Raw genomic sequence first — 12,985 nt, 5'->3', positions numbered from 1 at the left:
CAGCCTCTCCCACAATGATCTGTAGGACCACAAATTCAAAGAGGCACTGGGAACTTTTAGACTGGCAAGTGTAGTCAGATGAAGGAAAACGTCAAACAAGATCAATAGCTCTGGCAAGGAAGCTCAAACACAGCAAGGCTTCCCTTGATGGGCACCCAACAGTAGCAAGTAGCCGAAATCAGATAAAAGAGTTCAGGGTAATTTTTTATGTGTTGGTAACAAAAAGTCACATATAATCATCCAACGCGTTTTGGGGGCAATGCCAATCCCCCTACATCACAAGATGACACTTATATGGCTTTATATTGAAAACAGTGACTTCACGGATCTATATTAGAACCAGTATTACATTCTCCACAACTTGACAGAAGTTGCAGAGCAGCAATGGTGAGATTTTCCTGTCTCTGCCCCCCTCTAATGTTAAGATTTTCCGCTAGTGGTTTCTATCTCTGCCTTTCCCACAATGGCTAAGTCTAAAACAGTAGTTTGTGTTTCTGCCCTTCCCAAAAGGCCTCACTGGAAGCCATCTAAGCTCCTCCCACTCCAGCTCCCAGGGACCTAAATATGTTCGCCCTTGTACACACGGTCAGACATTCCGACGGACAATGTCCGATCGGACCGTGTTGTCGGATAATCCGACCGTGTGTGTGTGGGCTCCATTGGACTGTTTCCGTCGGAATATCCGTCCGACAAAGTTTTAGAGCTGGGCTATAAAATTTTCCGTCAACATGATCCGATCGGACTTTGTCCGATCGTTTGTAGAGAATTCTGATCGGACAAAGTGCCACGCATGCTCAGATCAAATTCCTACACCAAAGCTATTGGCTACTAGCCTGAACGTAGTCCCGTCGTAACGAAATAACATCATCACGTTACGAACGATCGGATTTTCCGACAACTTTGTCCGACCGTGTGTATGCAACACCAGTTTCGGACAAAATCCGACGGATTTTGTTGTCGGAATGTCCGACCGTGTGTACAAGGGCTTAAACAGCTGGACACAATATATGCAGAGTGATACTTACAGGCCCCCAGTCTGACACAGTCCACTGGCGATCACATGGTGGTCCGGTACATTCTTCCTCTAATGGCGGCTTGGTGTTGGGATCGCACAGCTTCTCATCTTCTGAACAGCGCACATCCCTTGTGATAATACTCTGCTCGCCACATTTTGCTGTACACTGGACAAAAATTGCAATTGTGATTAAATAACTCTCAGACGGCTCTTATCAGTAGCCTACTTACAATAACTAATACACAATAATAACATTATTAATAATAATAAAAAGAAGAAGAAATCTGTCCTGTAAATTTTAAGGAAGCAACTCTGGGCCTTGGAAGGGTCTCGTGCAGGGCCGTCTTTAAGGCAGGGCAAAAGGGGCAGCTGCCCTGGGCCCTGTCATTGTTGTGGGGCCCAAAGCAGCTGCCTCATACTTGCCAACTATCCCAGTTTACATTCCCTTGTCCCTTGAAGTTTTAGTCCTGTGCTGCTACTAATGCTGCCCAGCTCTGCCCTATTGTTGTGTACAGATGACTCACCTGCAGACCCTGTGTTTACATATGAATGCCAGTATTTACATGTAAATAGCAATGACATGCATATGTAAATAGCTGGGGCCAACTGCATTAACCACTTTCAGACCGGACCAATTTGCTGGTCAAAGACCAGACCACTTTTTGCGATTCGGCACTGCGTCGCTTTAACTGACAATTGCGCGGTCGTGCGACGTGGCTCCCAAACAAAATTAACGTCCTTTTTTTCCCACAAATAGAGCTTTCTTTTGGTGGTATTTGATCACCCCTGCGGTTTTTATTTTTTGCGCTATAAACAAAAATAGAGCGATAATTTTGAAAAAAACGCATTATTTTTTACTTTTTGTAATAATAAATATCCCCCAAAAATATATAAAAAAACATTTTTTTCCCTCAGTTTAGGCCGATACGTATTCTTCTACATATTTTTGGTAAAAAAAATCGCAATAAGCGCTTATTGATTGGTTTGCGCAAAAGTTATATCGTTTACAAAATAGGGATAGTTTTATAGCATTTTTATTAATTATTTTTTATTATTTTTTTTTTTACTAGTAATGGCGGCGATCTGCGATTTTTATTGTGACTGCGACATTGTGGGGGACCCATCGGACATTTTTGACACATTTTTGGGACCATTGTCATTTATACAGTAATCACTGCTATATAAATGCAGTGATTCCTGTGTAAATGACACTGGCAGTGAAAGGGTTAACCAGTGGGTGGCAGTGTAGGGGTTAAGTGTTCCTAAGGGGTGTGTTACTAACTGTGGGGGGGTTGGGCTTTCATTTAGTGTACACTGATCTCTGCTCCAATCACATGGAGCAGAGATCAGCGTCACTAGTTGCTAGGCAGAATGGAAAAATGTTGTTTATACAGCATTTCCTCCATTCGGCCGCTCCGTGAGACGGTCGCGGGGATTCCCGCGGCGATCGAGTCCGCGGGTCCCGCGACCGGACTCACGGGGGTCCCGACCAGCGCGGGAGCACGCCGCCGGCGGCGCGCTCCCAATGGCACGGCGGCAACGAATATTGGACGTACATGTACGCCAATATGCCTGCCCGTGCCATTCTGTCGACGTACATCGTCGTGCGCTGGTCGGGAAGTGGTTAATATGTAAATAAAGGCAGCATTCATAGGTATATCATGCCTCCCTGCAGTGAGGAGAAGATGTGCTGTAACCTATAGCAACCAGTGAGCAGTATTACTGTACAGCAATCTCTAGCAGCCAATCAACAAACAGAAATGTGCTGTAACCTCTAGCAACTAATCAGTGAGCCTTAAGGAATGCTGTAACCTCTAGCAACCAGTCAGTAAGCAGTAATGATATGCTGTAACCTCTGGCAACCAATCGCAATCGCTGCCCGATCTGGTACAGTAAACTGATTTTAAGTCTAGCTGCTATTTTTTGTATGTCTCAGAGAAGGTGGAGAGCGAAATTGCACGGGGGGAGGGGGGTCCCTAACAAAATTTTTGCCCAGGGTCCAATCAATATTAAAGACGGCCCTGGTCTCATGTTCTGCACAGCAGCCTATGTCAGACCATCATGGCTGCTCACTCCAAGTTCCCTACTTCTAGAAAGCAGTGAGCTGGTGCCATGTAGTTACATTGCTTTACTGGAGGATACATCAGTTGGACCAGAACCGCCTCAGGTACATGCCAAGCAGGTTTACAGCTTTGCTGTTTGTGTTGGGGGTTCTCCTCGTTTTTAAAACAATCATCTGCTTTTAAAATCATTCTTTGCACACTGCTCGGCATAAATGTGCATACATCGAACACCGATAAGACATATCTGCATCTGCATGATACATGTAATATATTTTAAAAGCTTGAAAACTGTGCTACAAATGTACGCAAAGCTTTGCATAAATATGAGACATCAAAGACGCTTATGAAGCGCTTGCATCCTATAAACTAGCGGGGTTTAAGATGAAACTATAGTATAAAATAATTGACCTGGATGAACATTGGTATCTTCTGAGGAACAGGTTGCCATGCCGCATGGAAATGAATTCAGGAGACGAATGTAAACCGCTGGGGGAGATGTTAATAATAATAATAAACAATACAAGAGGCTCAGGATCAAGTACTTCAGAATATAAAGTAGGTCCGCCAGACTTCTTAGCCAGGGAAGAGACAGGCTCCTAAAATCATAGGTAGAGCCCTAGATCAGGGGTGCCCAACCAGTGGCCTGGGGGCCACATGTGGCCCGTGGAGCCCTCTGATGTGGCCCCTCGACCTCCTGCTCCAAGATGGCAGGTTGGCCAGCCCAGATCACAGGTTGCCGACCAGCCATCCCAGAGCAGCAGTTTTGTGAATGAAACCACTGGCAGTGGGAGCAAGTGGCTGCGGGGCAGAGCTACATAAGCCAATGCTTCCTGTGTGGTGCCCGCTCCTGTCACAGGCGGAGTGATACCAAATGCACTCTGCCTGGGACAGCAACAGCCAGTGATACCAGAATGGAAGACGGTTATTAAGACCCCTTTCACACCACACCGCCCATTGCATCGGCGGTAAAACGCCGCTATTTTTAGCGGCGTTTTACCGCCGGATTTGCAGCGCATTTCGGCTGCTAGCGGGGCGCTTTTACTCACCTCTGAATACCTGTTTCTAGGGGGTCCCTCGTAGTCTGCCTTCTTCCTTGCCCGGGCTGGTGACATCACTTCCCCTCGTGCCGCACAGTCATCTGGGACCTGTCACGTGTCCCTGGTGACTGTGCGGCGTATCACGGCGTCCTGCGCCGCTTGCACATGAGCAGTGGGTGCCCGGCTGTGAAGGCACAGCCACGTGCCCACAGTACGAATGACGGCGCCGCAAGCAGAGCGGGGAACGAGGGGGGCTTCGTTCCCCCGCATCGCTGGACCCTGGGACAGGTGAGTGTCCGATTATTAAAAGTCAGCCGCTGCAGTATTTGTAGCTGCTGACTTTTTTTTTTTTTTTTTTTAGGGGGTACCCCACTTTAAGCTGTCCATACTAGAATTTGATGCCCCTGAGGACGCACGTTGGTGGCGAAACGTCGGGCGTACTTGAGACTTGTGACACTAGAAGGAGCACGGGAGTGGTCTTTATCCTTTTTATTGCTTGCTGCTGAATGTTACTTGATGCCTTTTTACCTCATCATAAATGTGAGTTGAACATCTTTTTATTTAATAAAAAGTTATTGGCCTATCATTAAATCTGCGCAATGAGACCACTCTTTTTATATCTTCTATGATTATTGGGAGAATTATTTGTCTGAAACTTAACAACTTGAGGAACTCCTGGGAAGTGGAGTGTTAACTAAGCAGGAAAAAGAGATTTTCCCATTGGACGATTTTCTCTGAGAGGATTACATTCATGTCGATAAAGGGAAACCGGGATATAAGATCTTCTTTGATCCATTCTGACATGCGTTTAGATTTGCAGACTGATGGTAAGAGTCAGTGATTTTGGGTGTTGGTGACGGTTTCCCCTATTTTACATATGAATTGGAATAGGATCATCCCTTTTTTCTACATATGAATCCGATTATTACAATCAAGAATACCTCATTGGAAGTTGTTAAATAACGAATTGAACTTTATATTTTCCATACGTTTTTTTATTATTATTTTTTTTAAGAGCGCTATATCATAATTTATATTTGTGTTTATATTGTTTCCAGCAATATTTGTGTTAGCTGCTACATTTTTTTTTTTTTTTATAGTTTCTTTATGCTTTTAGCGCAACAAATTTTATTTACATACTAGAATTTTGTTGGTATTGTCACACCTACCCCTAACACAGGCGGTCAGACACTATAGTGTTCTTCACCTATAGCAGCCCCTTTTCCCATGAGGCAAGCAGGCCTACCGGTACTCAGTTACCCCCCAGGACTTATACACAAAGCTATAGTGCCTGGCCACCAAGCTGGGGCAGGCGCAAATTGAGCACAGCAAACCAGTTGGCAGACAGGCAGAGTGGTTCAATGACTGTCCAGGTACAAGGCAAAAGGCAGGCAGAATTCAGAGAATAGTCTGAGTTCAAAGCCAAGGTCATAAACAAGGGGATCCAAACTTGCAAGCAGGGCAGACAAGCAGGGTTCTTGGAGCATTTGTTACAAATGCTATCACAAACATGAGACTGCAGGCTTGGCTGGCTTAAATCAGGTTACCATACTAGCTCATTATGAATAACTTACCTGAGAACGAAGCCCCCGAAGCGGTCCTCCGCCTTCCTCTTCGCCGCTGCCATGTATCCCGACTTCTGGGTCTCGCTGCTCTGGTGCTGTGATTCGCCGGAGCCGCGATGACGTCACTCCCGCGCATGCGCACGGCAGCCGACACTTGCGGCATATCGCCGCGATTTGCAGCCTGCCCAGTGAGCCTGCATGCCGCTGTCTATGACGCATGCGCCGTAGACAGTGGTGGCTGTCTTCGGGTAAATATCTCCTAAACCGTGTAGGTTTAGGAGATATTTCTTGGATCTACAGGTAAGCCTTAATCTAGGCTTACATGCAGGTCAAAGTGATTTGTAAGGGTTTACAACCACTTTAATGCATGGGCAGTCAATGCATGAATTGTGGCCTATGTCTGAATGACTGAACATCTGCACATGTGTGGAAGTTAAGTCATCCCAGCTCAGCCTATGCAGATGGATAAAGATCCTGAACCTGGAAGAAGACCAGCCAAAGAATGTCGGCCCTGGCTAGGTAAGTATAGTTCTGCTTCAAACTGAATAGATAAAAGGATGAACAAACTTTGGACAGCCGCACTCCGGATCAGATGAAAAGTAAAAAGTGCCTTTTATTTCTTCAAACTAAAAAACCTCACATCACATAAATAACAGCAGCAAAGGGAAAAAAAATTAAAATAAATTACTGACGCGTTTCACGCTAAAACTAGCGCTTACTCATAGCTTTCTCTGCTTCAAACTGAACCTGTGCTTTGCCCATGCAGGTTTGGTCTATTGGTGTCCCAACCAGATGCTTATACCTACCCAAAGGAAGCAATAAGAAATACTGCGTACTTTCACTTATGGATTAGAATGTGACTCACGCCCCTCCTTCACACATGACAAGGCTGGTCCTTGGTGATTGGCCAATTAGGAGCCGATTGGCTTCAAAGTCATTCAGAGAATAACACTGGCAGTCAAAAGTATTAATAGAGCTGGACAGCTGGTTGCAGAAGATGGAAGCCGGAATGAAAATTTCAGTGTAAACTTTTCATGCGTAAGCGGAGTGCAGCTTTAATGACAATGGGAAGTTCTATTATGTGGCCACTTCAGACACAAACAGTGCCTTGAGATGTTCTCATGCCATGACTAACAGAGCAGGATCCTTGGAAAAGATGAGCTCAGTGGGAGAATTAAGTTGGGTTTCGCAGCGGAGGTCCTTATTACCTGCAATCATGGTGTCCCATGTGCGGGCCGGCCTGTACATCCAGACTACATTCCTGGCTAAAATTACCTACAGGCACACTTTGTCTCCAGACGAGAAGACAGCTGATCAGAGTACAAGTCCTGTCTGCCAAGACATCTGGTTTAAGGTGTGAGGAGGCCTTATTTATATAGTTCAGTGCGTGGAGCGCGCTGAAAATGCAAAACTATCACTTTTATGGCCATGCTTTTAAAATGAACAGACAGCAATGCCAAGGGGGCATAGCTGCTCGAGAGAGCGAGACTGGCACTGGCACTATACGCAAAGAGCCGAGACATGAACAATGATAGGTTCAGTCTGGAGACCACACATTGCAAGCTGCTGCTTACAGGTGCAGGTGAACTACAAGTCCCAGCAGGAGTTAACGGTCATTTCTGGCATCACATAACCATTTTTTTTTTCCAATCACCTTCAAGCACAGAGTAGGTGTGGAGATGAGAGCTAGTCAAAAATGTAGAGCCCTTATACAGCATATAATGTTTGAGGAGAGGAGAGTATAGAGTGACAGGAGGAGAGCCCTCTAGTAGTGCAGCATACGTCAGGACAGGAAATAGAAGTAATGCCGCGTACACACGACTGGACTTTTTGACAGCAAAGGTCAGACGGAACGAGTCCGTCGGACAATTCGATCGTGTGTGGGCTCCATCGGAGCTTTGCTTGCCAAAAATCTGGCGGACTTTAGAAATAGAACATGTTTTAAATTTTTTCCGCCGGACCGAGAAATCCGTTTGTATGTATGCTAGTCCGACGGACAAAAAACGACGCGAGGGCAGCTATTGGCTACTGGCTATGAACTTCCTTATTCTAGTCCGGTCGTACGTCATCACGTTCGAATCCGTCGGACTTTGGTGTGATTGTGTGTGGCCAAGTCCGTTCATTCGGAAAGTCCGTCGGAACTCCGCCGAAAGTCTGGCGGAAAGACCGTCGGACCTAGACCCTCAAAGTCCGGTCGTGTGTACGCGGCATTAGCAGGGCCGTCTTTAAGGCAGGGCAAAAGGGGCAGCTGCCCTGGGCCCTGTCATTGTTGTGGGGCCCAAAGTAGCTGCCTCATACTTGCCAACTATCCTAGTTTAAATTTTCTTGTCCCTTGAAGTTTTAGCCCTGTTGTTGTGTACAGATGACTCACCTGCAGACCCTGTGTTAACATGTAAATAACTGGCATTCATATGCAAATAGCAGCGGCATTACTAAGCAAATAGCTGTGGCCATCTGCATTGATATGTAAATAAAGGTGGCATTCATATGTATATCATACTTCCCTGCAGTAAGGAGATGATGTGCTGTAACCTCTAGCAATCAGTGAGCAGTATTACTGTACAGTAATCTCTAGCAACTAATTAACAAGCAGAAATCATTTGCTGTAACCTCTCGCAACTAATCAGTGAGCCGTAATGTGTGCTGTAACTTCTAGCAACCATTCAGTAAGCAGTAATGATATGCTGTAACCTCTGGCAACCAATCACAATTGCTGCTTGATCTGATACAGTAAACTGATTTTAAGTCCAGCTTCTATTTATTGTATGTCTCAGAGCAGGTGGAGAGTGAAATTGCATGGGAGGGGCCCCCCCAAAAAAATTTTGCCCGGGGGTCCAATCAATATTAAAGACGGCCCCTGGCATTAGACAGCAGACGAAGAAGAGCCTGCTAGCAGTACAGAGGAAAGAAGAGTAAAATTTAGGAAAGTGTAATTAATTCAGGGGAAGAGAGTGGATGAAAGCAGCAGAGTCTTCAAGCAGCAAAGTGTGATTTCAGATAAAAGACAGCACAATGAGCAAAGTCACCCAGCTGTGCAGAGTATTTCAGGAGAGCAGAGTTAGCATAAGGAGCAGAGTCCTCCAGCAGCACTTTGTATTTCAGGGAAGACAAATTAGAGAGCAGAAAATATTTCAGGAGTACATGTGGGAGAAGAGACCTCAGCATGTGTCTAGGAAGAGGAGAGTTAAAGTGGTTGTAAACCCTTACAAACCACTTTGACCTACAGGTAAGCCTAGATTAAGGCTTACCTGTAGGTCCAAGAAATATCTCCTAAACCTATACGGTTTAGGAGATATTTGCCCGAAGACGGGCACAGCTGTCTACGGCGTATGCGCTGTAGACAGCGGCACGCAGGAGCACTGAGCATGGCATCATCGATGACGAAGATGCCGCTCGTCTCGGCTCCCGTGCGCATGCGCAGGAGTGACGGCTTCGCCGAATGACAGAGGTGGAGCTGGGAGACCCCACAGAGAAGATGGATGCGCCGGACTACAGGGGACAGCGGTGACTTCGCTGGCTCCTGTGTCAGGTAAGTGACACATAATGGACTACTATGCGATACGATGCGATGCATAGTAGTCCATTATGCTTTGCCTTTGCAGGGAATGAAAGAGGAAGTAAACTCATCAGGGTTTACTTCCTCTTTAAGCTGCCCATAGATGCCTTGTTTTTTTTCTTGATCAGCTAGAGCGGGGGTCTCCAAACTTTTCAAACAAAGGGCCAGTTTATTGTCCTTCAGACTTTAGGAGGGCCGGATTGTGGCCAGCAGGGGCAGAAAATGTCACAGGCTCGGCACGAGAATAAATTTGGCCTCAGGGTTGGGGGTCAATAGGAGTAGCAGTGCCCCTATTAGTAGAAGGAATAGTATCCCATCATTGGTGTCGGTGGAAGAAATAGTGCCCCATTGTTGGTATCAGTGGGGGGAATAGTGCCCCAAGGGCCAGATAATGGCTAGGAAAGGGCCACAGTTTGGAGACCCCTGGAGCTAGAGGGTACATGTGAGGTGGCTGGAGGAATCCTCCCCGCTGTGCTTTTGTATTCTGACAATGGGACTCCTCCTCCGTCAGAATACCATATATTCTGCCAAAAGTAATCATTGTTTAAAGTTCTACAATTCAATGTATGTCATTTGAAGTTTCCTTGTTTAGCCTTTTTGGATACCAACTTTATCTATGTAGGTGTCTTTATTTTTGGTCCAAGCTCTAATTACGGTATATATTCATTCTCTCCCTTTTCTTCTTTTGGAATTATGGTTAAGCTCCGCACGTGTGGGTGTGTATATACGTGTCCCCACATCCACTGGGATACCCTGAGCGTGCATGCTCTGTGGTGCCTCAGTCTTTATACACAACCCAAAAAAGTTTTTGAATACTATTACTATACTCATCAATGCTTGTAATATACAGTATATGATGAATCTGCTGTAATATACTTCTGGAGATCCTTATGTCATTTTTTTTCCACCTAGAATACTTACCAGTGCTCCTGAGGAAGTGATCTTTTGCGAAACATGTTGAGCTTCAGTAAGCTACGTTGACCTATGCCAATCTCCCTTGGATCATATCAGCTTTCAAGCAATCGGCTGGTGTTGTGATACCTCTACAGGTTTGGTCTGGGTCATTTGATCATAGTTGCCTGATCTGATTACCTTTTTATACATGATTTTATGAATGTTGTTCATGAACTTATGTATTCTAACAAAAGTATTATTTTTTTTTTTATCTGGTGCTTATAAAGTCCGTATTTTCTTTCCAATCTTCTTCTTTACCAATCAGGATGTGGCACTTTCTAAAACGACTTGCACACCCACAGTACCACCCTGTAATGGTGTAATAACTCCATACTCCTACTACTTGACCTCTCTGCTGCCTTTGAGACTGTTGACCACCCGCACCTCCTCAATAAACTACATTCCCTTGACCTCCGAGATTCTGCTCTCTCCTGGTTCTCTGCCTATCACAGCGCTCCTTCAGTGTCACCTACAACTCTGTCTCCTCCTCTCCATTGCTTCTTTCTGTGGGGGTCCCCCAAGGCTCTGTTCTTGGACCCCTTCTCTTCTCTATCTACACCTCCTCCCTTGGTCACGTGATAACCGCCCACGGCTTCCAATACCATTTTCTACGCCGATGACACCCAAATCTATCTGACTACTCCTCACCTCACTCCTCCAGTCTCCTCTCGCATTACTAACCTGCTAACTGACATATCAGCATGGATGTCACACCACTTCCTTAAACGAAATTTCTCTATAACTGAGCTATTAATATTCCCCCCTGCACATGCCCCCCTCCATGACTTTCCCATCAAAATCAACAATGCAACCATCAGGCCCTCCCCTAGCGCCAGGGTACTCGGTGTAACCCTGGACTCTGACTTGTCATTCCAGCCCCAAGTCCAACCGTTGTCAAAAGTTTGTAGAATTTCCCTCCATAACATCTCTAAAATTCGCCCCTTTTTAACAAATGAAACCACCAAGCTCCTCGTTCACTCCCTCGTTATCTCTCGCCTTGACTATTGCAACTCCTTTCTCATTGGCCTGCCTCTCCATAGGCTCCTCCCCTCTTCAGTCTATCATGAATGCTACTGCCAGACTTATCCACCTTACCAACCGCTCAGTGTCTGCCAACCCTCTCCTCCAATCCCTACACTGGCTCCCAATCAGTGTCTGCCAACCCTCTCCTCCAATCTCTACACTGGCTCCCGATCAGTGTCTGCTGACCCTCTCCTCCAATCCCTACACTGGCTCCCGATCAGTGTCTGCCGACCCTCTCCTCCAATCCCTACACTGGCTCCCGATCAGTGTCTGCCAACCCTCTCCTCCAATCCCTACACTGGCTCCCAATCAGTGTCTGCCAACCCTCTCCTCCAATCCCGACACTGGCTCCCAATCAGTGTCTGCCAACCCTCTCCTCCAATCCTTACACTGGCTCCCAATCAGTGTCTGCCAACCCTCTCCTCCAATCTCTACACTGGCTCCCGATCAGTGTCTGCTGACCCTCTGCTCCAATCCCTACACTGGCTCCCAATCAGTGTCTGCCAACCCTCTCCTCCAATCTCTACACTGGCTCCCAATCAACCAGCGAATTAAGTAAGTTAATACTAACCCCAACATACAAAACCATTCACAACCCCGAGCTACATCACCAATCTTGTCTCCAAATATCACCCAAATTGTCCCCTCTGCTCTTCTCAAGACCTCCTACTCTCAAGCTCTCTCGTCTCTTCCTCCCATGCTCATCTCCAGAATTTCTCCAGAGCCTCTCCCATCCTCTGGAACTCGCTACCTCCACTGGTCCGGCTATCCCCTACTCTTGCTACCTTCAGGCGATCCCTGAAAACTCATCTATTAAGGGAAGCCGATCACATCTCCAACTAATCTCCTACCACTTCCATCAGCTCATTCCCCACAGTTATAACCTTTTGTACCACCTGCCCCACCCTATTAGATTGTAAGCTCTTCTGAGCAGGGCCCTCTTAATCCTCTTGTATTTTATTGTATTGTAACTGTATTGTCTCCTTTTTATATTGTAAAGCGCTGTGTAAATTGCTTACGCTATATAAATCCTGAATAATAATAATAATTGTGTTATAGTATCAGAATAGACAGGTGATTCAGATACTGGAAACAGCAGAGATAGGCCAGCAGCACAAAGATTTTTTTTTTTTAGAAATGGAGAGTTAGAGGAAGTAGCAGGGTCCCCCACAGCACAATGTATTTCAGGAGAGGAGAGTTATGCCGCGTGCAAACAATCGGGTGGAAAAGTCCGGCAAACTCAAGTCCGCCGGACAATCCCCCCCGTGTGTAGCCTCCGGCATACTTTTTTGACCCGAAAGTACGGCGGACTTAGAAAGTAGTTTTGCACTCCAATCTTCCCGCCGGACTCACATTGCGGCGGACAATCTGGCCGTGCGTATGCCAGTCCGCCGTACTTTTGAAATGAACGGACTTTTCCCGCCCGGAGAAAAGTCCGCTCATTTCGAGCGCGTCTCCAGGTAGGCAGGGCCCGCGAAGGAGACGTCGCTGGCCCTGCCACCTGGTATAGACTTAAAGGGGAACCCCAACGGCGAAAAAAATCGGCGTGGGGGTCCCCCCAGGTCCACATCAGCCCCTTGTCCGAGCACACTACCCGGCCGGCCAGGAAAGGGGGGGCGAGCGAGCGCCCCCCTTCTGAGCCGTACCAGGCCGCGTGCCCTCAACATGGGGGTGCCTTGGGAAAGGGGGGGCCGCGCGGCCCCCCCCACCCCAAAGCACCTTGTCCCCATGTTGATGAGGACAAGGGCCTCTTCCCGACAACCCTGGCCGTT

At 46.7% G+C, this 12,985-nt stretch overlaps 1 protein-coding gene across 2 annotated transcripts in view; it reads right to left on the bottom strand.

The window, feature by feature from the left end:
• Positions 1-12,985, bottom strand: part of ADAMTSL2 (ADAMTS like 2) — a 151,455-nt gene that overhangs the window by 21,107 nt on the left and 117,363 nt on the right. For both annotated transcript variants that reach the window (XM_077468187.1, XM_077468188.1), the window contains one exon: positions 1,026-1,181. In XM_077468187.1, coding sequence (XP_077324313.1) covers positions 1,026-1,181 — 156 coding nt within the window. The remainder of the gene's footprint in view (positions 1-1,025; positions 1,182-12,985) is intronic.

This window comes from Lithobates pipiens, unplaced genomic scaffold (assembly GCF_037356315.1).
Source record: "Lithobates pipiens isolate NorthernLeopardFrog02 unplaced genomic scaffold, aLitPip1_a1.2 Scaffold_11, whole genome shotgun sequence".
NCBI classification, from domain to species: domain Eukaryota; kingdom Metazoa; phylum Chordata; class Amphibia; order Anura; family Ranidae; genus Lithobates; species Lithobates pipiens.
The sequence above is the reverse complement of the archived record's forward strand: the minus strand, read 5'-3'. Positions and strand labels throughout refer to the sequence as shown.